Here is a 26,394-nt window from a genome sequence, read left to right as displayed (position 1 = left end):
TTATTTTAATCAAAGACGGAACGAAATTTAACAAAAAAAAATCGACATTGTGTTAATGAGTATGTGGACTTGGAACAACCGCTTTAGTAACAACATTGTCAACCGTCGTGATTCTAGCCCGGCATTTGGCACGGCGACTTCGGGAGCAAACCCAGTTAACAGTGCGGGCATTCTTGCGGTAGGCTTGAGTGAACGTCATACCGTCAAAAACTAACACCGTATTTCCCCATCGACTGGTGGTGAACGAATACTACATATAAAAAGGGTACAATAAATACATTGAAAATTCTATTTTAATTTTTAAAATAACGTACGGAACTGTGATTTATAACAGTCGATTGGTGCGAATCTGTAAGGAAATGAAACTGCACATAATTTGAATGAAACTACAAAGCAGTTTACACGTGACATCATCATCCCTATAGCGGGAGGCTTAAGCAGAAACCCTTTTCGCCATGGCCGTCATCTTTAACTAAATTTGTGAGTTTTGCAAATTCCATTTATATCGTCAAAGGTAATGTTATATACCTCTTACGAGACATAAAAGGAAATATGTATCGTCACAGGCCCGAAACATGTTTCAACTAGCGGCAATTTGCCCCCAAACCGAGGAAGCATACACAGTATTTAAATTTTATCACACGTATTACTCCATCTACCCATGTAAAATTGCACAACATAGGGTTCTTTACTTCAAAGGTACTATTTAATGTATTTGACACGTACTATTTTTATTTAATTATCAGTGAGGACTTGCAGATATACTGGTTTCAAGCGAATAACATTAGCAGTATAGAGAGAGGGTAATATTTATCTGACCTTGTTCAAATTCTATAAACATAAGCGACACAATATTTTGTTTATTGTTTATTGGGAGGAAGAAATCACAGCTAGTAAAAACTACAATAATAACAAGATTGGTTTCATCGCGCTGTTTAAATGATGGGATCTCATTCGATTAGATGATTATGGAACGCCATGGAAGTCGGTGTACCCTGAACGTATCCGTTGTGGTCCGTTTTCACTCTCGCTAAACACTTATCTTTGCGGTAGTAATTGACGCACAACCAGCTGGTGCAGCGACCCGATGTGGAGTTCTTGTAAAACCTATAACCTTTATACAGCATCAAATCTTTCCCTTTTTGCGTTTTAGTAAATACCTGCAAGAACATCACGCGGGTTAAGATTTTTGTTTCGTTTCTTCTTTGTTAAAAGTGGCTCATGAACTTACCGCTTTATCGTTTAACTCTATCGAAAAAGATTGGTTTAATAACTTCTCCAGGTAATCTGGAAAAATAATACGATAAGTTTATTTTTAAAGGTTCGCGTTAATATCGGTTTCGTTTTTAAAGGAAAACATGAGTTAATTATAAATTAATTTTATTTAATAGGGATACACTTGGGGATGGTTGTGAGATTTGTAGAATGTCGCCGGGTCGTATTCGACTTCGCCGCTGTGACTGGTTTTTAACCTGGCCAAGCATTTCTTGCTGTAATAGCTGGTGCAAATCCACGTGGTACACCGACCCGAAATAGCGTGCTTGTAAAACTTGTATCCAGCGAAGCACATCAAAAGTTTTCCACGCTGGGAAGTGGTGTATTCCTGAAAAATCGAAAAAATTGTTCCTTTATATTCTTTTCTTACAAGAACGTATTTAAATATTATAAAAGAAAATAACTACGTTGAGACGATCAAGGTGCAACGTGGTCTAGTTTTTCCAAGCACGAGAGGGAGATAAGAAAAAAGGTCACCGGCGTGTGCTTTAATCGGGGCGAAATCAATGGCATACCGGGTCGATTTGATTGACCTTTAAGTTGAGGAGCATACTGGCAGACCGTGCACTCTAAAAAACAATGTGTTCTATATAAACCCTAATGGGTTATATTCTTGTTCCAGATTGAACACCGTAACTGGTTTGTAAGGGTGTTATACTTCCCCGTAAAAAGGTGTCGCGTATTTCCTTTATGGGTGTTTATTGACAATCTTTTGGGTGCTTTCAGTATACCGGTTTGGGTGCTTCACTATTACGTCTGGGTTACTACATCACTCTCTGTAGGGAGCTACACTACTCCCTTTAGAGTGCTAAATTAGAACCTTTAGAGTGCTAAAATAGAACCTTTAGAGTGCTAAACTAGTCCCTTTAGAGTACAACGCTATTCTCTTTAGGGTGCTATGATATTAACTTCTCTGGGGTACTTCACTTCTTTGATTGAATAATATATATAAATATACACCTATTTAAGCTATTATATGGTGTTAAATCTCGGACAAGAAAAACCATTAAGGGTTTATACCGAAACAATTTTGTCTTAGACTGTAAGGTTTATGGAATTTATATAAAACCTTTCCACACCATTTTTTTTTCAGTGTCAGATTGATAGGGAGAAATGCTCAAAATGGTCTCAACATAGTTCTTCTCTTGGGCATAAATAAATACATTCATGGTTATTACAAATGCGTAATAGTGTTAAACCTACCGGTTTGGGGACATTGCTTGTGGAAGATAACTGACAAATTTCATTTGTAATTAAAAACGAAGTATCTGTAAAGATTCAAAGTCGTGAGAAATTCGAAACCTTCCCCATTTCAGAAATTTCATGTAGTAAAATAAATACACAATTAGAAGATTTTCAATATGTCTTTATTAATAACTATATTATTATTATCATATTCAATGGTTGTGAAGCATATTAAATTTTGTGACTTTTCCATCGAACGTCGTAATTCTGGCTGGACATTTGAATTGCCTATTTCGGCAGCAACTCCAGTAACGCTGTCCTCCTCGTGGTTTATCCGATGTTTTATAGAAATGACATCCTTCGTATACTAAGACTTTGTTCCCCTTCTTGCTGGTAGTATAGGTGACCTGCACATTCTAAAATGTCGAATTCGATATAAAATGTCATCGAAAACGAAGAAAATGTATTGTTTACCAGATCGGAAACGTTCTGCAAAGTTTTCTTCGTTTCTTTAACATTGTCGTTATACCATGCCGAAATACAACTGGCTATTAAAATAGTAATTCATTTTAGATACATTTTATCAAATTATGTTAACGCCTAAATAATGAAACGGGTCTGTCACCGGAAAAATAAGGAACTTTATTGTGTAAGCTCAATTACAAAAACCACCAATACGCGTATTTCTGCCAAAACGGAAATGTAAATATTAACAACTTTTTGGTAAACAGGGAAGTATTGGTTAGAGTAGCGGAATGTCATCCATACTTTCTCCAATAAATGTCCATCAAAATAGCGGCTATGGTCAAAACTATTAAGTATTACTACTCAATTCAGGGGTGCCCAAATTTCTAAATTAAAAGACCGCCAATTTGAAGGTCAAGATCGTGATTTTTAAGGTTGATATGGCCATTTATTAAAGATAGTCCATTTAGGCACCCCTACTGCAAAATTTAAATCTTATAGACTGTCCCTTCTAGCCAACGGAAGCTCGACGACGCTTTGGCCGTAAAGACCGCTGGAGTGATTGTGTTCCAGGTGGTACTTTTTGATTTTACCATCTCTAATGACAATTCTAGCTGGGCAGTGGTTGTGTAGGTATCGCTGGCAAAACCAGTAAGCTGTTCCCTTGTATTCTCGGCGTTTACTGAATCCGTAGCCCTCAAAAACCAGAATGGCTTGTCGTTTACGACTCTCTTGAAATTGCACTTCCTATTTTGAAACCACATTTTATAAAAATCAGGACGGATAGTAAAATTATAGCTTAGTGTACCTTATCCCCTATCTTAAGAACTTCTGGGTAAGGCGAGACAGTCGGCACGTAGAAAAATACGTCTCCATCATCATCTGTTAAAACATACACGCAGTGTTAGAATTATGCTCGGGGATCCCAAAGATGTCGGGGCCGCGGAAATAAAACAAGACTATAAAGAGTTTGTAACGAAGCGTTTTTATTTAATGTGTATGTTTTCCACAGAATCGACTGTACGAAAGATCATTCGCGGTGATAATCCTGGCGAGGCAACGGCGACGTTTGACCTCGGAGCAAGACCAGTTGGTGGTCGACATGGATCTCCGTTGGCGGTAAAAAGTAGAACCGCGATGGATCAGACTAGCCCCTCCTTTCGAATTACTTCGGAAGCTCACTTCCTGCAAGCGAGTCAAGTTTATTTACTTTTAGTTGCAATTGCCAGTACAGGTGTAACACTACAACATACCGACGCGGGAATAGTATAACCTTCCACGGCGTATCTTTGACGGAGATTACGAACAACTAATGAAAAGACACAAAATCAGTTAGCTTTTGCGCACGCAACGAGAGAGTCTTAAGACGCATTCACAGAAGCCAACATTCTCGCGAAACATTGTTAGTATACGTGCGAACTGAGATAAAATTTTGACAAGTTGTTCGGTTCACTAACGCTTTTGTGTGATAAATTTTAAAACGGGCTCTATTCTCCAGTAGCAGACATCTTTTAGGTAATGCTATCGTGGAGTGTGGACGAACAACAGAACGGGTTTTGTTTAGCAAAAATTTTGACTAGTGTGAAAAAGCCTTAAGAGTTGTAAATCAACGTTAAACAATTATCTGTTATAAGAAAATTTGCGATTTATTTCGTTATGAGAGTCTGCTTTACAATATGGCGGTTATTGAGTGTAAGTGCGGCGGTGAGAATGTTCGCCGATGACGCTTTGAAAGCGATGAATGCTGTTGATGTATGTTGTGGCAACTTTGGCGGTGCAACCATCGAAATTTCTCATGCTACAGTTCCAGAAAGTGGTAGAGCCCATGGTCCGGCCCTCGTAGAAGGCGTATCCATCGTTCAAAAGCATGATTTTACCGGAGGGATCCTTCTGGAACTTCAATACCTTGTCGATTATTTGGCCCATTAGAGGCGAGTAAGAGGTTTCAGAAGACACCCACGCCGGCAAGGACGAACTATCCTCGGAAACACCTAAGGACAAATACGCTTTTTGGTGTTGTTTTTCTCATTCCAAGCAACTTATTTAAATTTATAAATAACAATAGCACAAAACATCGCGTAAAGATTTATTAGTTAAAACTTCGACCATACAATTGAAGTGTTAAGCCGGAAACAGGCGAGAACTTAATGTGAGAAATGCCACACTTTGCTTAATACAGATTAGCAACTAGTGAATTTAATTTAAATTGATCGTAGTAGGTAGTGGACGCGGACCAATAACACAAACCGTTAAATCTACAAGATCGTGGTCGTTATTTACACACACTAATTACACAAATAATGTGATTTTATTAAAAAATGCCAACGCATTTTATTTTTCTGAAGTTTTTTACAAAAATAAAACAGTTTTCGAGACACAAGTGTGTGTGTACGCTTTTAACCTTTTTCTAAGCGTTAGTTGCGTCCAGGGTGTTGATCTAGGCTTTGCATTTCAATTTTCTTCTTTCGCTTCGAGCCGTCTTCTTTCCAATACTTTGTGGTAGTAACAGTAGGAGCTGTAGTACACTAACATCGAATTACCCTCAACCTCCCGAAATGTTTCAATTTCTCCAACTATAATATCGCACTCGATTTAGGACATTTCAAACTCTTACATTATCGATTAGAAAACTTCCAGAATAACTGACCGATTTCAACGGGCTTATACCGCCCCCATAGCGAGATAAAAATTCAACTATTACCCCGATACTACAAAACGGTTTTAAAAATAAATAACCTATCTGAATTAAGTACGACTCTTTATTTATCATTCGTTTCTAAGTTAATCCAATTACATAATTCACATATTTTTATAACTGCTTTTCGAATATCATTGGAATTGATATAGGAAAAAATTGAAATTTTACTATTATATAATAGGAAGTAACTCGTCACTCCTTAAAAGTAGACGAGTATAAATAGGAATTCAAACCCGCGTAGCGTAGGAAGATTTCGTGGAAATTCAAGTATTATTGTTAACAATTCAAGTATTATTGTTAACGTTTCTAGCATGATTGTGATCCTTGGGTCTATTAGCCAATTTGCCATCGATGGTTTTCAGGCGGGAATGACATCTTGTTTTGTTATATTCCACGCAGCTCCAGTAAGTAGCGCCCTGATGGGAAGTATGACGGTAAAATAAGTAACCGTCCAACAATGCTCTTTCGTGTCCATTTTTATTCCTAGTAAACTTCAATTCCTAAAGGGCAGTAAAAACAAGTTTAAATACCTGTTCCATCGCAAATCCGCGTGACTAGAAGTATGTAATGTATCTATAAGAGATAAGAATCCATCACCAGATACTGCTAATTTTATACGCTTGGAACCACTACATTCACAAGCTCTGGACAACATTAGCTTATCGATAGATATCAAAACATTACTTTACAATATTAATACATCGAGTAAAATGGTTTATAAATAAGAAAATATTCCTACAATTATTGTAATATTAGCAATTTACCTCGTCAGGGGGTGGGTATTTCAACGCGGTAAACATTTTAACAATGATGAGGGGAATGCTTCCACAATTTGAAACTTTCCTCGAGCCTACGGATAGGCTTCACTTGTACATCTTAGATGGATACGTCTCTCGTAAGAGATAAATTATATACTTCTAGTATAACATAACCTTACCGACAACGGTATAATACTCTTAGGGTGGTCGTTCCTCAAGTACACTGGTTGCAGAATAAATTCAGTCGGGGTAAGCGTCTGATTCCAAAACGCTGCTTTTAAAATTATAAATTCGTACAGAGTGTGATTAGATTGGATATAGTGTTGAAGATCTAACTCGTATTAATAAATTACTGTAGACTGAATAAAAGGAGTCGAGGCTTTAAAAACAGTCTTTTATTTTCCCGCTTTTTGCTAACAAAAACTATAAGTACAAATGGGTGGGTTTGGAATGATTGTGCATCTTTGGCCGACTGGCGATTTCCCCGTCCACTAGACTAAAGCAAGATTGGCACTTTTCAGCACATCTGTATTTTATGCAGATCCAATGGGAGCGGTTAGACTGCGATGTGTTTCTTCGATAAACATATCCTTCATACAAGAGACGGTCGAATCCAAGTCTGTTCTTGAAGAAACGGAATTCTGCGGGGAACGGCGAAATTTAAAATTTTGTAATTTGGATGACGGTTTTCTTGTACAAGACTAGCGTATGTAACTGATCAACTCGAATTATTAAATCGCTTTTATTCATCACAAATATAGTTAATTAGCAGCCCAATTTTTCACTTAAGCAAAACTACGAAATATATTGAATAAATGGAGCATTAGAACGAAGTCGGATACGGTTCGAAATTTTCGGGAATGGTAATTCCGTGGTTGTGGGGTTTTGAGCGCACTATGTTGACCACTCTGCCGTCGGCCGTTTTAAGCCTGGAGCCGCAGCTGGTGCGGCGATGCTCGGAACAGTACCAATATGTCACGTCCCTGTGCGTCGTCTGCTTGAAGTAGCAATAGCCGTTGTGAATCAGCCTGTATGCCCCGTTCGCCCCTTTCAAGATCGTGAAATCCTGCAAAAATTACGTCGGCCTTAAGACGGGACACTTGATTAGAGTTACATGAAGATGAATGCGAACATACCCCGTCTCTGGAAAATTCTTCGGGCGAAGGAAAGGCTTCGTTTATTTGTAACTGACCTGCCGTAGAGAAAGAATAATTATTTGGTAACGCGTCAGAAGCCACTGAGTTACGGTTTGATACTACGCCACAGATAGAAAAACACGAGCATAAATGCGAGATATTTATTTATTTATTTGAGTAAGCTGCGACTAGAACAGAGAAAACAACAGTGCAAAGTTAACAATTTTGGAAAAGCGTGTTGGTGACTGGAGGGTGATAGTGTTTCGGTCTGTTCGTTTTTGGAACTGGCAGTTCATTGATAGTTTTCAGTCTGGCTTTGCAACCGTTGACGGAGTACTCCGAACATCGCCAATAAACTTGATCGTTGTTATAAGTACTGTGTTTATAATACAAATGATTGTCAAATATCACTCGATCTTTTCCGTTAGTACCTCGGATATACAAGAAATTCTGTGGAAAGAAAAGCAAAACTTATTTCAACTGAACCTGGGAAATGTTATACTGTCTTACCGGTTCAGAGTCCATCCAACAGGCTATTTCTAACATACAAGGGATATGTATCAGAAAACAATTATTTAATTATAGATCACCACCGAAATAACACCAAGATAAGACATATTTATAAAAATTTATTAAACGTGAGATACATAGAATGGAGTCTATCGAGTGGCCACGTGTACGTCGGTGGTTTCCCAACTAGGTACTCTGTCGTGGCTGTGTTCAGACGGTTCCTTAATGATCATATTGTTAACTGTCGTGACCCGGGAAAAACAAGAGTACTTGTTCCTGTCCCTGTTGGAGCCCCTCGTGTAATAAATACATCTCCAATAGATCTGTCCCGATGGGCGAGTCGACTCTTTGACGAAGGTATACCCGTCTATGACGAGGTGACAGTGTCCTTTTAAGTTGCGGACGATCCTAGGTGGATTGCGGATCTTGGATGACGTGGACGATGAATTGAAGGTTAATTCCGTCTCAATGACTCCACCGCATACTCTTTCCTTGGAAGACATCGTTGAGGAAGCCAACAACTGCAGGGAGTCGTGGATGTCATCATCAAACGATACATATTCATCCTTTAAGGATGGGGTATCGTAATGGGCTTTCGGATTACGGTTAAAACGTTGAAATAAAGCTAAATGGGGTAGAAAACGGATGTTAATAGCTATACTCTCAAACTAACAATGATACCATCATAATGAAACAAATCAGGTGGCTTCAACTCAACGAAGGTTTTATTGTAATAGTTGGATTACAGTATATAATTATTTATGGCATTTAAATGATTAAAAAAGATATTAATTGGAAGCATTCGAATTATATAGAATGAATAAAGGAATTCGGCGGAATAAACGCAATTTCGAGTCTTGATTACGGCGACATGATTGCGAGCGCCTGTGTTTCGTCGTGTCTACCGTGATTATGAATGGAGCTGTATTTCACGAGGACGTGGTTTTCGGTGATGGCCCTGGAAGGACATCCAGATTTCTGGTAAGACATACATCGCCAATAGACGGGTCGGGTGCCACCGGGCTGGCCCTTGCCCGTTAAATTTCGGACGAACCAATGGCCGTCCACGACCAGATTGATCCCACCTCGGGAGCTACGGAAGTATCTGATTCTAGTGGGTAAGCCCGAAGCGGGAAGATCCTTCAAGCTACAACGTCGAAACCCGGGCCCCCCCCTGCGCGCCCTTCCTCTGTTGGTGATCAGATGTTGCGACACGTTGCCTATGGAACTTGGAATCCGACTAGCTGGAGTGACGGCGAACAAATTGGAAGAGTCGTCCGCGATGTCGCCAATGTCGTTGAATTCGAAAAAGGTCGTTGCCTCTTCGATGTTATCGATCTTAAATCCTGCCGATTAAAGAGCGTGTTTTGTCAGTGATGAGAAGGTAATCACCAGCTATCGTGAAAGTAACAGTTTCGAAAAAGATTGCAAAAGCGTTTTAAAAACATTTATTTGACTGTTTTAATGGTCGAATGTACAGAATCGGTTAAGTCTGTGGTTAACGGCTGTGAGTATGAATATCCGAGTATTTCTTCAGTATTTCGTGGTCCGTGACTGCTCTAGATGGACACTTGTAGATTTTATGATTGTGCAACGCGCAGTGCCAATACGTGCTATTTTTACTACCAGTCGTACTACGGCGATGTCTGGTGAAACGGTAGCCATCTACAATCAGCTGAAAGCCGCCTTTGCCATTATGCAAAAACTTGGCCTTTCTGGAAAAGTCGTCTTCCATCAAATTCATCATACAAGTTTCTACATAAAAGAAAGCCAATTTATTGAATGGGAACGGAAAGGTAGTAAGTTTATCAGTGACGCGCGAAGAACAACCCTCATCCACTTTCGATTAAATATTTTATTTTGAATGGAATACATTTAATCGAAATGAAAATTGGGATCAACTGGTATAAACGGCCCTAAATGCGGATCTTCATATCTGTCGTGCGTGTGATGAACCGCATATTTGGTCACTAGATGGTTTGTCGTTATAATCCTCGAGGTGCAATTGTACCGTTGGTGAAAGGCGCAGCGCCAGTAGGTCGATGTACGAACCGAAGGACCGTTGATCTTGTGTTTGGTGAACCGGTATCCATCCATGACTAACTGTATACAACCCTTGGCATTCCTCAAATACGTTGGTTTTTTTTGGGTTAACTCTTCCAACAGTTTCCTCCGCACTGCGTGGGAAAGAGTGTTACAATGTTCAATCGAAAGGCATAGTTGAAAACGTAAAACGGTATCAAAGACTACAAATGCTACTTCCAAAAATACTTTATTCAACATTTCGGGTACATTTTTCAACGACCAAATTAGTTACAAGTCGTGAGTATGACAAAACGTATATTTGACAATTTTACGGTTGGCCGTGACAACTCTAGCTGGGCATCGATACTTTTTGTACGAGGCGCATTGCCAGTACGTGGACTCGCTGCCCTTAATATTAGCAACAATTAAATTCTTGGTGAAGCGAAAACCGTCAACGACCAATTGCTCCGACCCTTTAGCGGTCTTCAAAAATCGAGCTCTCTCGGATAGCCTCTCCTCATCCATTATCATTTCTGCAGTAGAAAAATGGAAAGTTTTAACGAAGTTCCCCGTTCTGAGAGTGGCAACTCCAATGAAACACTCAACTAAGGTTTGGGGGAAAAAATGGTTTATTCCGAGTACTTTACATTAATTCCACTATCAACAAAATCGAGTGTAAATTATTGAATGTAGTTCCCCTTTCTGTCATGATTATGACAAGCCGTGTATTTGATAATGGTCCGATCTGCCGTCGTGGCTCTGGCCGGACATCGATACCGCTTGTGGAGAGCGCATCGCCAGTAAGTGGTCTCCTTGCCTCTCGTCGTACCGGGAATGGACATATTCTTTGTAAACCGATAGCCCTCAACTATCAATTGCCTGTAGCCTTTGATGGTCCGAAAAAACATGGCGTTGTTGGATAGACGCGAAATGGCCTCGTCCTCTTCCTGCGCTGTGTACAAAAATCGCACAGATTTTAATAGAGCTCCAATTTAAAATGTCGGAGCCCAAACCTTAATCGCCACTTAATAATAACACGATTATAGTAAATAATATCACATTTATTGAACATTTTCAGTACGAAAAGGTTACACCGGAACAAAAGGTCTGAGATGCGCCTTGTCAATTCTATCGTGGTTGTGGCCACTGGGAGGTTTGACCAGCATCCGTTCAACGGTGGTGGCCCTGGCCGGACACCGGAACTTGTTGTAAAAAGCGCATCGCCAGTAGGTGGGTCTACTGCCGCTTTGAGTGGCTGTGCCACCCATAAAGTTCTTCAGGAACCTGTACCCGTCCACGACCAAATGAACGCTACCCTTTTTGTTGCGAAAAAACGTCGCTGGAATTGACGCGCGCAAATAAGAAGAGTTCTCTTCGAGCATGTCCGAAGTAAGCTCCTTCGTGGTTACATCAAAGTCTTCATCGTAAGCTAAATGTGGTAAGGGTCAAGGGTTAAGTTGGTAAATTATCAGTTAGTTAAGGCTTTCTTAAAGCATTAACACGTAGAATATAGTGAAATTAGATTTATTACGAGTTAACGTTTACATCAATGTAAGAGAGTAAGCACATTCTTTGACACGGTGCGTGTTCTGATTTTTACTGTGGGTGTGCTCGCCGGAATATTTAGTTACATTGTGTTTGACGGTAGTGGCTCTCGACGGGCAACGAAACTTACTGTAGCAAGCGCACTTCCAATAGACACGACCCAATTTGAAGTTACCAACGCCCGTTTGAACAAAACGATGATCGTCAATTACCAAGTAGGTGCGACCCTTGTCGTTGCAGATGAAAGTAGCCGGTATGGGTTTGCACTCTAGCAACGGAAATTTTTTTGATGACCAACCGATCGAGAGACCCGATCGGCAGTTGTCTACGGGTGGGCGATTACCACGACGTAATTGATATCCTGCGTAGTGAGAAATTCGTTATTCAAAGCGAAGAATAAATTTTACCGTTCGAAATAAAGAACAAGTAACGACGTAAAATCCCATTTTATTCCAGAACCGGGTACATAAACACACGATCTACCAATAGATGTACGTATTAATAAGAGTTAAGTGGGTATGTGCAGAGGGGATCTAGCGTGGTTGTGGGGAGCAGGGTGCTTGACGACCATCTCGTTGCAAGTGACGGCACGGGACAGACAACTGTAGCGCCGGTCCTTGCCCGAGGCGCGTATGTAGTGGGCGCATTTCCAGTAGGTACTACCGGTCTGGGTAATGTAGTGTTTGAGGAATCGGTATCCATCGACGACCAGATCTCGATTGCCTTTGTTGTTAGGTATGAACATAGCCGGCGTTGGCGGTTTCGTAGAGCTTGTCAAAGCCATTCGGATTGGTCCACGGGGATGCTGTGGCGGCGCTTTCCCTACTCTAATAGCTGCGTGCGACGTTTTACTACCAACGCTGGAAGAGGCGGGGCGATAGCTTCGAGGAAGGATGAACCGGAAGAGATGTTGAGGTCGCCCTACTGTGGTAAAAAAGGCCAATGTTAATGGGCGTTTTAGAGATCAATAAAGTGGGCGGGAAGAAAACTGGACTCCATAGTAAGAAAAATATACAAGCCTACGCATTATCTTTCAAAAATATAAAATACGATACATTTTATTCAATATCAACCACCACGTAAAGAACACGATATAGCACAGTATTACCGTCATTTTATGTGGGTTTACCTAGCAGCTTCGGCCAATGGCCAAAAATAGCAATACACTTTCAGAAACTTTACAATATTACATGCGGAAAAATTGCCCTTTGGGGGTGTCCGTTCTGTCGTGAGTGTGTTGGGTGGGGAACTTGACAACAACGTTGTTGATGGTCGTCACTCTGGAGTAGCACTTGTACTTGCCGCTATAGGCGCATTTCCAGTAGGTCGTGCCCGGTTTGACCGCCGCCATGTAATTCTTGACGAACCGGTAACCATCTAAAACCATATGCACGTGTCCCTTGTGGGTTCGATAAAAAGACGCCTGGACTGGACCACTGGAAACGGGCGCTACTTCAGACTCTTTTCCACAAACAGAGCTGAAAGTTGTTTTACCACCAGCTGTCGAGATGGTAAGGCTAAGCGGATACGGAAGAATCTCGGGGAAAGGTTTCTTGAAACTGTAACGTTGTCTAGCAGTGTCTGTGGTGAAAAAAAGACAAGCTTCAACAACTAATTTCCAACAAACCGAGGCTCTCGCTAAGATAAACAGCACACGACCATATCAAATATAACTTTATTGAAAAATGTGCGTGTACATAATTACACCGAGCATGGACTTGGCGTTTAAGTTAAACGTATCTCTCGTGGTTATGTGCCGTGTCCGTTTTCAAGACGCGACCATTACTTAGTTGAATGATGGATTCACATTCGGTCCTGTGATATTGCATGCATTTCCAGGTGGTGACGGAACCATCCACCCTGTCCTTGAAGAAAATGTACCCTTGGTATAACAGCCTGTCCGTTCCTCTTCTGTTTACAATATGCATTCCCTGTCATACAAAAACAAACCCCTATGATTGTTAACTAACTACGTTTCGATTTTAGAGAAAAAATGCGTTTTCTTACACTGCCGTATTCTATGGAATGTCGGTCGAACGATGTTCCGAAATCGAGATTTAGACTCATTCCTACGAAATAAATGGTAATTGTTACTTTCACGGATGGAGTTAGTTCATCGCCGAGTTATTGTTGTTGTACGCGTCGCGGTAAAATAAGAAATAAACCAAAAAGAGCGGTTAAACACCTTTATTTACAGAAATTACACAACACAGTACTAGTCTGAATGCATTTATTTATACTTAAGAAGAATGACTTTGATGAAACGATTTTTAGTGATGCTCCCAATCACCCTCGTGCTCGAATAGTAAGCTTTTCCGAGGGGCTAATCGCTTAAGAGATTGAATGTTCACCGTTTACGCGGAGTATACGTAAGGTTACGCGAATTACGGCGAGATTACCTACTCTTTACGGGAAGCGTGTAAACCGATTACTCAGAGTGTCTTTTTCCATTTAAAAAGTATCAAATCAGGCCGGTATCTCATTGGTTTCTTAGCTCAACATAGTCATTCTCCCAAAGTATAAATACATTCTTTGCATGCGCCATTATCAAACAGCGAAATTGGGCGGGTGGTTGTGGGGTTTTGGTAAATCCATAACGGTGCCCAAGACCGTCTTCAGTCGGGAATGACATCGGGTTCTTTTATACATGGCGCAGGCCCAGTAAGTGGTGTTGTTGCGGAAGGTATGATGGTAGAAAGCGTACCCGTCGAAAATGGCCAAATCCTTCCCGTATTTGCTCTTTTTCACGACCAAACGCTAGAAAGTCATTTGAGACAAATTCAAACCCAAATTCTATTCCGAAGGCGATAAAGTTCAAACTGTTTTACGTTTTTGTCGATCGAGCTCATGACGAGTGTGTTAGCTCTTCGCGGTCCCAACAGCTTTCTACCTACAATAACAGGTAAATGTTAGGTATGTTGAAAACGTACTTATTATGTGTATTAATAAATAAGGTTTTTTAACTATAATATTTGAGTAAGACCGAGAAAAATTTATTTGTACATTAGGAAGAATTACTAAAAGATTTATAGACGATCCGAGGGTATGATGGTTGAATTTTCTCCCGACACGAGAGGGCGGGGGGTTCAAAACGAGATACCGGGCTGATTTTTTTTAGGGTGAAGGAACGTGAGGGAGACTGGGGCAACGCTAAAAATCGTTTCAACATAGTCATTCCCTACCTAAGTATAAATAAATACATTCTCGGTAAGACAACCGAAATGGACGACAAATACAAGCGACATTGCGATTTTATTGTAAAAAATGCCGTTAAAGCTGCAAACAACAGAGTCCGTTTTCATCGACCGAGCATGCAGGAGGATTGTGATTGTGGCCAGCTGGTTTCGAGTAAAGGACGTGACCGGAAGTAGACAAATGAGACCGACATTTGTACTTGACCGAGCCGACACACTTCCAGTGAACTGTCTCACCGCAACCGCGGCTCCTGAAGAAAAAAAAACCATCGAACACGGCCATTTGAACCCCTCTTTGGTCCGACATTATTGTCACCGTCTGAACCTGTAAACAAATATGGTCATTAGTATCTATCCAGAAATTCAGATTTTAGTAACCTTACACTTTCTGTTTCTGGAATTTCTTGCGTAGCGTCGAGAATCGCTTGTAGGTCTACAAAATAAAACCGACATGAAATCCAAAATATCAAAGTTCGGAACGCATGTCGCGAAAATAAATTCGACGAAGTTAAGAAATTAATATTTTTATTGCCCCAAAAAATTACAAATACCACATTTAAAATAAACACATTTTCGAGCTAATGGTTGGGAAAACCATACTTCATGGCGTTAAAATATTGAACTACCTCACGAAGGCACATCTGGCCGAAGTGCCGCGATTTCCTAACCATTTATCTTATATATTTCGATTGTCGGTGATTACGTGTTGAAATTTAACCTAAGATCCTTTCTCGCAGATCTGTAAGTACTTGCAAAAGTCTCTGGTCGGTGTGGGGTGACTATGAGGAATGGTGGCCGGAGCCGCTAGCGTTTCCTGAAAGCTTCTAATTCTGGCGGTGCAGCCCGATTTCTCCTTCTTGTACTCGGAACAGCGCCAGGTCGTGACCCCGTCATCCCGCGTTCTGACCTTGTAGTAAAGACATCCGTCGTAGAGCGCCACGTAGTAGCCCGTATGACTCTCTATCAGCGTCAATTTGTCCTGGTTTAAGACACAAGGAGCACGATTAAACTTAAAAGGAACTCGCTAAAGAATATTTTCATAAATAGGACGTACGCTTGGTAGCTGGTAACATTCGTCGAACTCGCCGTACTCGCATATAAATGCTTCTAGTATAAAATAAAAATTGTCAAAATCGATTTGGCTTTAAAACAATCGCGTAGTAAATGATAATTTCTAAAGATAATATTCTTAAAAAATAACATCGTTGTTGCGAACTATATTTATTAAAAAGAATAACAAAATGAACATAAAACGCAACTATTTTTTACAAATAATAAAAGAAGAAATTAAAAAATTAATAAAACAAAATATAATTATTAGCAGAAGTATATATTAAAACTTTTAGTGATAAGTATTTATCCTCATATACTGCTAATGTTATTCGTTTAGCAGGTTCCCAGTCGTTATTCACAAGTCGTGTTGGAAAAAATAGTTGGATAAAAACCATATGGTTTATAAAAATATAAATATCCCTAAGTATTGTAATATTTACACATTTGGCGGAAAAATCCTACCAAATGGAATTTTTAACGTATAGATGGAAATTTATCTTTCAAAAAGTTTTATATGCTTCGACCAATAATTAAATTCCTGGTTTATATCACGAACTTAAAAAAATCTAATAAAAAATACATGAATTAGTATTTGTATGGAGCTTGTTTAAGGTCATTGGAGTTTTGTAACTGTAGATTTCACAGCAATAAAGATTATCGCAATAGCCGCGCTTGCAGTAGACGTTATTTTCGTAGACCAACTGGTTCTTGGACACTAAATCCGTTTTGGGTAGAAATGCTTTGTAAGCTCGGTAGATTCGGTAATCTAACAAAGACGCTGAAAATAAACACTTCATGTAAAATAAAAGTGATAAAAGCATTTTCGTACACAATTATCAAGGATGTATTCAGGTGAACACATAATAGTGGTGCAGCACCCTATTTGTCTCGTGATTCCCGGAAGATAAACCCAGCCCATCCGCCTTTCCACGGCTTATCTTTCCACCTTTCTGCCGGTAAGTGCGGGAAGGCACTCCGATAGATTGTGAATCATGATAACCAGAGGCTATAGTTGCAGCCATATATTCTCTGTTAACTTGAATACATTCTTGGGAGTATATAAGCCAAATCAAGAAAAGTGTAGAATCAAAAACTAGTAATTCCCTAAACCTTTTATTATCCAAAAAAATTACAAATCATAAATGGTAACTTCGGGTGGTTCGTGGTTATGAATAATTTGGCTGAAATCGGCGACGCAATCGTTGACGGTGGTCAGTTTGGCGCGACAATTCGACCGGTTCTTTTTATACTCGGAACAACGCCACCAGACGGACTGACCTTTCTGTCGGTGTCGATAAAATATGAAACCGTCGTGGTAAGCCAGCGGGTGTCCCCTTTGACTGCGTATCTGTTTTATGACCTGCAGAAATTAAGCGTGAAAGTGAGATAATCAGAAGCTATGTGGATTTGGGAAATGGCGATCTCACCCGCGAAGGGTCTCCAATTGAGATATCTCCAGCGAAACTAGTTTTCAGCGGTTTCGCTTTGATTTTCTTTTGCACAACCACGGCGGCTAAATACGAAAATAAATCTAATTATTAATGGCACGGAATACGACTAAAAATTTATGGCGTGTTTTATTCCGCCGAAATATACAAAATATAATCGAGATATTTACTTATGTGTTAACTATATTTCTCCGATGAAATAGGTTTAGAAAATGCCTATAATAAACAGCTTAAGTCACCCCTCGAAAACGTGTATATAGGCGCGTAGTTTTGTACATAATAAAGTTACGTCCACTCCCCTACAAGTTTACCCTACAGATCGCCGATTAGTGGCTTCTAAGAACGAATTTGTTTATCCCGAAAGGTATTTGGAAAATAGACCTAACCCTAAAAGGGAAATGACAAACGAATATGATTAGCGTTATTGTAAGTTGAATTTTTCTCATTTACGAGATATTATATACTCGTGGTATAACTAAAATCGCGGTACTTCAACCAGACATGCCTTAAAAGAGTGAAATGTACCGCCACGAAAGCAATAAACTGCCTTAGAAGAACGTTCTGTCCAAACATTGTCTAATATTCCGAATGTCGATCGTATGCTTTAATTAAGAAACCACTTTGGATCTTAAGATAATAAATTTATTGAGCGGAATCTACAAATGTACATTTACGCGGAACCGGGTTTTTTAAAGATATCCCCAAAAGCTTCCTGGTTTTTGGTGATTGTGAGGTGTCGGATAATTTCGAATGCTATTTCCATCGGTAATCAGTCTAGAAGGGCATTTAGTTTTGCGAGCTTTGTAAGAGACGCATTTCCAGTAGGTGATTGTGCCATTGCCTTTCTCGCGATAGAAGGGAAATCCATCGACTATAAACTTCTTCCCGGAAAGGTAAGCGTCTTTGTGCTCTAATATCAATTCTAAGTACAATAAAAACGAAAACCAATTAGTTAAAAAGTCCACCAACTTCAGTAATAAAGTGTGCGAAATAATAAACGCATTTTTTATAATCAAAAACGAAATATTTTATTTCACATTTGGAAGTAATACAAAATACCAATACCCGGGAGATCCATTAATTATTTTTGCGTTAAGGCGAAGAATATACAATAGCAAAAATTTATTCAGGTTAATAAATGATGTGTCCGCGACTACAGCCTCTGTTTTGATGATTCCCGGAAGATATTCTCCACCCAAATAGAGAGAGCCTAATCAGCCTACGAATCAGAAATGGGGTAAAGAGGGGCATGGTTTCTCTTCCGGGAATCACGAGGCGAAAAAGGTACTGCCCACACCTGAATATACTCTTGCCAATAACCATAAGTATGACACTTGTAGCCGAGCGGTTTAGGTCTCGAATTCTAAACTTATTAGCCTTTAAGATTCCGATTCAATATTTCGTAATTAGGTATAGTCAGTTTCCGTTTTCAAATGTTTTAAATTTCGCTAAGAGATAAGCTTCAAGCGATGCGGACTCGATTACAATATCGGAAGTAAAGTTAGCGAGTTCACTACCGGATGGGGCTATTTCTATATTTTTAGCGTCGTTGTGAAGAATGGAAGCGATTAATAAGAGATTAACGAAGTGTCATATTTAAGGTTGTTACGTTACTTATCATTCTAAGTTAATCTATCCGAAGATTACTATTAAGGAACAGCTGTCGATGGTGTTCTGATAAATACGGTCTGGGATGATTATGCAATCTTTTAGGGTAAGATACTATGTTATCGCCATTGGTCACCATATTGACCAAACAATTCGAATTTCGTTTGGAAAATTCGGAACACCGCCAGTAAAGGGAACCTTGTTTAGAGACGAACGTTTGCCGGGAAAATAAATACCCATCGTAGAGGGCTCTCAGGGCACCACGCTTCGATTCCAGCATCAGAAACGTCTAAGAGACAAATAATAGACAGATTTAATATTTCCCAAGGATAAGAAATACAGAAAAGTATATATGTTTCACGGCAGAAGAATTCATGTGCGGGTTGAAATGTATCATATTGCGATTTTCTAATATTATTACCCGTAAATGTATCAGGGTCGCCACAATATTCTCAGATTCAAATTCACTGACTACTCCCTGACCATTTTAAGTCATTTTCCCTGACCTTTATGGCCAAAATTAGACAGTTTTTAACTTTAACATTTATCAGAAGTTAATAAATTTAATCAACTAATATTTCAGTACGAAAGGTATTTCTAAGTTAAAAACCTTTCAAGGATCTAAATAATAATAGCAGAATTTTCCATAGATCAAGATTAAAATAACCTTAAAGGTGTTAAGATGAAAAGTTCTGAATTCCCCGACTTTTCCCCGACTCTTTACAAATTCTTAAAATTCCCTGACCTTTCCCAGACTTTTTAAGCCCATTTTTAAATTCCCTGACTTTTCCCTAATTTCCCGACGTGTGGCAACCCTGTGTATTTATTCCTACTTAGAGAGAATTAATCTGTTGAGACAATTTTTAGCGTTGGTCCCAATCCCCTCACGTTCGAAAAGTAAGCTCCTTCCCCTAAAATACAAATCAGCTTAGTATCTCATATGTTACCTAAAACTGACATCTTCCGATGCGATTAAAGAACACCCAGGTTATGTTTTATCTCCCCCCCCCCTCTCTCCCGTGCCTGTGGAAAATAAGATCATGATGTCCACGGTTCGTTTCAACAGTCATTCTTCCAAAGTATAAATAAATACATTCATAAATAATAATAATAATCAGACTAACTAACTAAATCTAACTAACTAACTAAATCAGCTACGCTAATACCCAAGGCACCACCTTAGGCCTAAGTCATCAAGCGACTTTTGAAGCCTTTAATTCAGTTGGCCGGGTTACAATGCGTAGGAGGGTTCAATAATTCATAAATCCGTAACCTTACGCAGTGTGCTTATCACATATCACACAGATATACGACGTAATACACGTGGTAAATTTCGCACAAATTGGAATCTGTGTCGAACCTGAGAATGGATTTTATGAATACTTATCTCGTAAGAGATACATCATAAACTTCTAGTAATATGAAGAACGGACAATTACCTTACTACCGGACGCTTTTTGTTTCAGCGGCGTCTGCTTATACCGATAAGAATGTAGAGCTTTAATTAAAAGAAAAATATAAGTTAGTATTAACCGTTTGTAAGCGCGTATTCTATAGATTTTCTCACAAAAGAGACAAGACATTGTAAGAACCACTTTATTTATTGTATCGAAAAATATTTTTAAGAACTAATACAACGCAGCTTGCGTTAATGAAGTGACTTGAAAAGTAACAGAAATTATTGATAATCAACCGACGGAGGAGAATGGTTGTGAGGCGTGACGGAGAATGAAGTGACGCCACCGTCCAAGGTCGTAATACGCGCTTGGCATCCGGTTCTGGACTTCATGTAGTAGTTGCACCTCCAGTACAACTTACGAGTTCTATTAGTCGATTTATGGTTGTAGTAAAGGTAATCCTTATGCAAAGCCATATGAACACCTTTATCGCTAGTAACTATTCTTATTGTCTAGGAAATAATCGAAAATTTATATAGACGAGTTACGTAATAATTCGATTAGTGTACACGTACCTCATTGGAGGTACTGTCGTTGCATTCACTATCGGTTCGGTTTGTCGAGCGCTTCTTTTCGCGTGTAACGAACGAAGCAGTGGCTGAAAAAATGAAAAGGAATTAGAATCTGCTGCTTAAGTAGTCCTGTCACATTTAAGAAATAAAACGGAATCGTACATCGAAATAACGTTTAATATAAATACATTGAAGGTACATTTAATCAGAAGTATATAATATCTTTCTGAGAGAGAAGTACCCATTAAACGTGTGCCTTAGCGGGGAAAATAGTTAAATATCCCTAAGCGGAATAATACACTCGGTAATGAGGAAAACTTCATCGAGCATGTTTAATTTTTTGAAGGTCAAGACTGCATACTTCTTTCGTAAAAGATATATTATAAACTGATATTATTAATCTTATTATGTTGACTTTAGCGTTATATATCTAATGGTTTTAGGTGGTTATGCGGTTTGAAAGTCGTGGTCGTGATCACGCCGTCGACGGACGTCAGGCGTGATTGGCAAGAGCCTTTTCTTTTGGGATAATTGGAACACCGCCAGTAGATGGTGTCGTTTTTGCTAAAACCGTGGTTGTAAAAATGATATCCGTCAAAAATGACCATCGGATGACCCCGTTTGGTGGTGCTCACTTTTACGATCTACAAATAATGAGTCAATTTAGTCGTAAAGGCGATATAGCCCCCAGTAGCAGAAACCCGCTAGGCTAACGTCCATGGAAAAGTTGGTCATTAGGCCCGAGGAAAACATTATCGCGTCAACGCTAACCGTCGCGGCGTTTTTACCCTAGTGAAAGCCAACCCGTAACCAACTTTTCGCTCGTAGGCTCAACTTATTTCGCTACTGGAGTACAGTGATCAAATCGACCAACTCACTTCGTAATAAAAAGTAGAATCGGCGCTATGTCGCAAAATACACAAATCTATCAAATAAAATTAGTTATAAATCATAAAACCAATTTATAGAGAGTAAGTATTATTCGAATTAAGATCCAAGGATAGTCTCTATATAAATTTTATTTCCGAGTGTGCACAGTACATAGAACGATCTAGTCGTTTTATTTCAAGAAACCCATAATGTCGGGTTTATTGTGATTATGAAGTATATTTGGGTATCTCGAAATGAATCCGTTGTCCGAAGTCAGACGGGCTTTACAAGGGTTCTCCCGTCTATTGTAGCCGCAACAGCGCCAATAGATGGTCTGCGATTTGACCAGATGTCGAAAGAACAAGTAGCCTCCGTAAAGAGCCTTCGAGTGACCCGGTCCATTTCGAACCAACTTCAAAACCTATTCAAACAAACGGGAGAAGCGTCAGCCCATTTACGGCTATATCGTTAAAAAAAGTCCAATATTTACTTCGCCTCTCGATTCCTTGGCCAAATATCGCGTCCTGATTCGGTTCGTGTAAACAATTTGACGGTTTCCGTAAATATCTAAAGGCAAAGCGATTGGTGAATTTCCAAATGGTTAAATGGCATTTTTTTTTTTAAACGTGGCTTTAGTTGACCACTATAAAAAATGACCAAGATTCCAATTAAACTTTATTTTATTTTAGTGCGTATGTACATCGTAGGCCTTCAGAACACGCGCCACATTTCCGTCGTGAAAGGTGGTAACTTTGCTGGTACATTTCAGCTTCAGATATTCCGTGCATCTCCAATTCGTGGTATTGGTATGAACTCTGTTCCTGTGGAATCTGTATCCCTTATACAAGAGGGTAACGTGTCCGGATTTGCTAGTAAGGAACTGCGCGATCTAGAAACAACAGGCAGTTGAGCTACTAATGACGTTACTAAGATCAGCGAACTCACTTCATCCTGAAACCTACGGTCAGTGTCACGGCCATAGTTGTACTCGAGATCGAAAAGCGTCATATCTACAAGGATAGAATGTTTAATTCTATAAGTAAAGGAAATACCGATGCAAAAAATATAAAAAAATAAAAGACAACATTTACGTGTCACAATGTGCTTTTATTAAATAAAGTTTTCACAGTGGGCTCAAAAACTCTCCGTGAAAATGGGCGTCTAAACATTTGATAACCCTGGCTGCCTCAGTCACAACTCGGGCTCTACATTTTCGTTTGGAATATCGACATTTCCAGTAAGATTTTTTCCCGCAATTCTTGTCGTTGTAGTAGACGAAACCTTTGAAAATCAGTTGCGTTTTGCCTTTATGGTTGGTTTGGAAAATTACCTCCTGCGAAATTTACACGTGGTTAAATATCGACGCGGGTAAAAACCGGGTAAAAAAACTCACGTCAGAGTTGAGATTTTCTAAGCTTTCCGAAAGATGACTACAATCACTTCCTGGTCGAGAAAATTATGTTAATAGCGTAGAAAAACAGTCTGTTTTTAGGCCTGAATTCACTTAATAAACAAAACCAAAAGCGTAGGGAAAGAAAAACCGTGTTTAGAATAAAATAGGCGAATAAAAGCTTGCAAAATAATTTATTTTCTTTAGTTTAAATAATAACCGTTACATATATGTATTTATTCTTTGAATAATCTCGGTTTTCTGATTCTCAGTTTGGGTCTGCTGGGCCTTCCCACGGCACGCTCGCTGGCGTATTTGAACCAACGCTTGATCACATTGTCCACTTCGTATTCGTCGGCATCCGACGTCAAGGAATTCAATTTCAGAGCCTCTACGAATGAATGTGTTAAATACACAACTTTCCGAATACCAATACGAAGAGTTACCGTATATAACAGCTCTGATGTGCAAATCTCGAAAGGCGGACTTGCCAATGGCCCCTAACCAGCAATACTGAACGGCCAGATCCGTGGAGAACAAATTCATCAAAATCCTGCGGATGGTGTCCTTCAAATCATTGCCCAGGATACAGGACAACCTCGCAGCCTAGCGAAATAGGTCGCGTTCGTATTCGTTTCAACTAAATAATAAAGACCGCTTCACACGAGCCAACATATCTGCCCAACTTTGATCGTGAAACACGTTGCGATAAATGTTAACTAGATTTTGCGCCGAGGGATATTACTCGTAATTCTTAAAAAAATACAGAAACTACTACTAAAGCTGCCAATTTAGATTAATACAGAAACTACTACTAAAGCTGCCAATTTAGATTAATACAGAAACTACTACTAAAGCTGCCAATTTAGATTAATACAGAAACTACTACTAAAGCTGCCAATTTAGATTAATACAGAAACTACTACTAAAGCTACCAATTTAGATTAATACAGAAACTACTACTAAAGCTGCCAATTTAGATTAATACAGAAACTACTACTAAAGCTGCCAATTTAGATTAATACAGAAACTACTACTAAAGCTGCCAATTTAGATTAATACAGAAACTACTACTAAAGCTGCCAATTTAGATTAATACAGAAACTACTACTAAAGCTGCCAATTTAGATTAATACATAAACTACTACTAAAGCTGCCAATTTATATTAATACAGAAACTACTACTAAAGCTGCCAATTTAGATTAATACAGAAACTACTACTAAAGCTGCCAATTTAGATTAATACAGAAACTATTACTAAAGCTGCCAATTTAGATTAATACAGAAACTATTACTAAACCTGCTAACTAGCATTAATAAAGCTGTGTAATATGAATAATTTCGTGTAGTTAAAAATTCACACGGCAGGTTTACTCGGATTTCTCAAGTTAACACGCGGAAAAAATTATTAATCCAAATAAAATGTTGTAATAAAGAATAAACTAGATAAACAGGGCGGTTTCGACCTGGAAAATGATAATCCCGACCTTCAAAAACGTGATCTATAGAATCGAAAACCTGTTCACCCCTGATGTAAAATTACTACTTTCATTTGGTTTATTTAATCCAAAGAATGGGTAGGATAATTTTATTAAATAATTTTGGGTTAAGCCTGGGGAGATGAATTTGACGTCTCACAAAATTTGTCAACAAAGAGAGTTGGTTGACGATCAGTGTCGACTATATTGCGCAAAAATGTTGGCTGGTATGAATTGGGCGTAGCTGATAGCGGGAAAACACACCACTCTTCGACGATTTGCGGGAGTCACAATCAGCGATTCTAAGCGATCCACATCCGTAACGGATTCCATGGGCAAGTCCGGGAAGATGATTGGCAGATCAACACCAGAAGACGTAGACGCGAACATCGCCGGGTTACTTTCATCATCTTCGGTAATTTCGATGAATGTCGGGTGCTGTTCACTTTCGTCCGCAGCATCTATGAGTGATCAACGAATTTCGTCCATCAGTTATCTCTAGTTATATATTCTAACTTACTCGAAGTTATATGAGTTATGGTGAGTTCGTTAGGAATGGGGTCTTCTGTGACGTAAATTACACCTAGAAAATAAACCGTCTTTTCTGTACTTCCGTCAAAACTAAATCGATAATTTATTTGAAATAAAAAGTAGACAATCGATGCGGATGCGAATCGTTTTATTGTATCATTTTTCGCGACGTCATAAATCAATATATCCATTTTAATCAAAAATTCAGTTGTCGTTTGACACGTTGAGTGAAGTTTATGTGGCGCAGTTTGTCTCCCAATGCGGTCCTTATGACTTTGACATTTGAGTCGGGATAAAATCGTTTGGTATACTCTACAAAAATTAACGACAGGTGGTTAGCCAACTGTTCGGCACAGTTTTTATCAGAAGTAAGAAATAGGGGATAAACTTCCACTTTTTACCTATTATTTCTAGCAAGTAGGATTCGTCAATTTTCTCTCTTCCCTTCCCACCCAAGGAGTAATTAGCCAGAGATTCCGGAGAAAAAGCGATCACGAGTAATTTTCTGGCGAAGGCGGTGGCGTTCATTTGAAACTTGCCTTGAAGCAGAGAAAACAAACACAATTCGTCGACTTCGATTGTTGGTCCTATCGGTACCTAACAAAATTTCATCAACAAAACTTCTTTTAGAACATATTTAACGTTGCCATTTTCAACACCAGAGGGCGTACTTTCTTAGGCAAGGCCGCAGCTGGCGAAGGTTCGTGATTATACTCTTCTATCGTGACTACATCTGCAACAGATATCGGGGTTATAGAAACAAATAAAAATTGTATGTGGAACACTGGATAGAAATGTAATGACACCATTTTGCAAACCAAACTCTTTATTTAATTCAATTCAATAGCGAATACAAACATAAGACTAAATATTGAGACATTTCCTTTTGGGTAGTTCTCGTATGGCGCATACTTTGTTTGCCAAACAATACTTGATGTGGGCGTAGATAGAATCCGGATATTTTCGCAATGCAAAGGCTATTCCGAAAAATAACCAAATATGAGTGTACAGCCGCTGATCGTAATTATGGATCATTACCAGGATTGCCAGTTTTAATTCTCGCAATTTTTCTCGTTTTCTTTGACCATTTCCAGATTTTTTTTCACTTATTTTGTCATCTTTTGACAATTTTTAAGTCATACTTTGATTAATGTTTTCCATTTGCAAAATTAAATTCCCCGAATTGTATACTAGTTTATAAAATTCCCCGACTTTTCCATGAATTCCAGGTATTGTGGCAACCCTGATAACCCTA

At 39.1% G+C, this 26,394-nt stretch overlaps 3 protein-coding genes and 4 long non-coding RNA genes across 9 annotated transcripts; all 7 read right to left on the bottom strand.

Moving 5' to 3' along the window:
- Positions 1-866: 866 nt before the first annotated feature.
- LOC149923490 (uncharacterized) lies at positions 867-2,539 on the bottom strand. Its single transcript, XM_090159819.1, has 4 exons — positions 2,479-2,539; positions 1,398-1,603; positions 1,232-1,287; positions 867-1,160 (listed from the first exon to the last, which is right to left on the bottom strand). Exons 2-3 carry the CDS (start codon positions 1,568-1,570, stop codon positions 1,236-1,238), a joined length of 225 nt encoding a protein of 74 aa, XP_090015945.1. The 5' UTR covers positions 1,571-1,603; positions 2,479-2,539; the 3' UTR covers positions 867-1,160; positions 1,232-1,235.
- A 106-nt stretch (positions 2,540-2,645) lies between these two features.
- LOC149923489 (uncharacterized) lies at positions 2,646-4,945 on the bottom strand. The gene is made up of 4 exons (XR_016476843.1): positions 4,179-4,945; positions 3,734-4,110; positions 2,935-3,672; positions 2,646-2,876 (listed from the first exon to the last, which is right to left on the bottom strand). It is a non-coding gene; the product is annotated as an uncharacterized LOC149923489 (long non-coding RNA).
- Positions 4,946-13,240: 8,295 nt separating this feature from the next.
- Positions 13,241-15,257, bottom strand: LOC149923487 (uncharacterized). The gene is made up of 4 exons (XR_016476839.1): positions 15,175-15,257; positions 14,426-15,116; positions 13,605-14,354; positions 13,241-13,528 (listed from the first exon to the last, which is right to left on the bottom strand). It is a non-coding gene; the product is annotated as an uncharacterized LOC149923487 (long non-coding RNA).
- Positions 14,145-15,098, bottom strand: LOC149923488 (FLYWCH-type zinc finger-containing protein 1-like). Its single transcript, XM_090161628.1, has 3 exons — positions 14,882-15,098; positions 14,426-14,487; positions 14,145-14,354 (listed from the first exon to the last, which is right to left on the bottom strand). Exons 1-3 carry the CDS (start codon positions 15,096-15,098, stop codon positions 14,145-14,147), a joined length of 489 nt encoding a protein of 162 aa, XP_090017754.1.
- Positions 15,258-20,500: 5,243 nt separating the features above from the next.
- On the bottom strand, positions 20,501-20,957 carry LOC149923486 (uncharacterized). Its single transcript, XR_016476842.1, has 2 exons — positions 20,873-20,957; positions 20,501-20,809 (listed from the first exon to the last, which is right to left on the bottom strand). It is a non-coding gene; the product is annotated as an uncharacterized LOC149923486 (long non-coding RNA).
- Positions 20,958-22,339: 1,382 nt separating this feature from the next.
- On the bottom strand, positions 22,340-23,184 carry LOC149923485 (uncharacterized). 3 transcript variants are annotated; one of them, XR_016476837.1, is made up of 4 exons: positions 23,133-23,184; positions 22,831-23,072; positions 22,685-22,749; positions 22,340-22,628 (listed from the first exon to the last, which is right to left on the bottom strand). It is a non-coding gene; the product is annotated as an uncharacterized LOC149923485 (long non-coding RNA). The 3 variants fall into 3 exon arrangements; XR_016476836.1 differs by having other exon boundaries at positions 22,685-23,072; XR_016476838.1 differs by having other exon boundaries at positions 22,685-23,173.
- Positions 23,185-23,314: 130 nt separating this feature from the next.
- On the bottom strand, positions 23,315-25,880 carry LOC149923484 (uncharacterized). Its single transcript, XM_090159815.1, has 6 exons — positions 25,811-25,880; positions 25,541-25,736; positions 25,129-25,451; positions 24,873-25,069; positions 23,576-23,735; positions 23,315-23,520 (listed from the first exon to the last, which is right to left on the bottom strand). The coding sequence occupies exons 3-6, from the start codon at positions 25,328-25,330 to the stop codon at positions 23,366-23,368; spliced, it is 714 nt and encodes a 237-aa protein (XP_090015941.1). The 5' UTR covers positions 25,331-25,451; positions 25,541-25,736; positions 25,811-25,880; the 3' UTR covers positions 23,315-23,365.
- Between the last annotated feature and the right edge of the window lie 514 nt (positions 25,881-26,394).

The sequence above is a fragment of the Leiobunum rupestre genome, chromosome 10 (assembly GCF_980474605.1).
Source record: "Leiobunum rupestre chromosome 10, qqLeiRupe1.1.hap1, whole genome shotgun sequence".
In the NCBI taxonomy this organism is placed as follows: Eukaryota; Metazoa; Arthropoda; class Arachnida; order Opiliones; family Sclerosomatidae; genus Leiobunum; species Leiobunum rupestre.
Note: the sequence above shows the minus strand (reverse complement) of the source record. Positions and strands in the feature narration are given on the sequence as shown.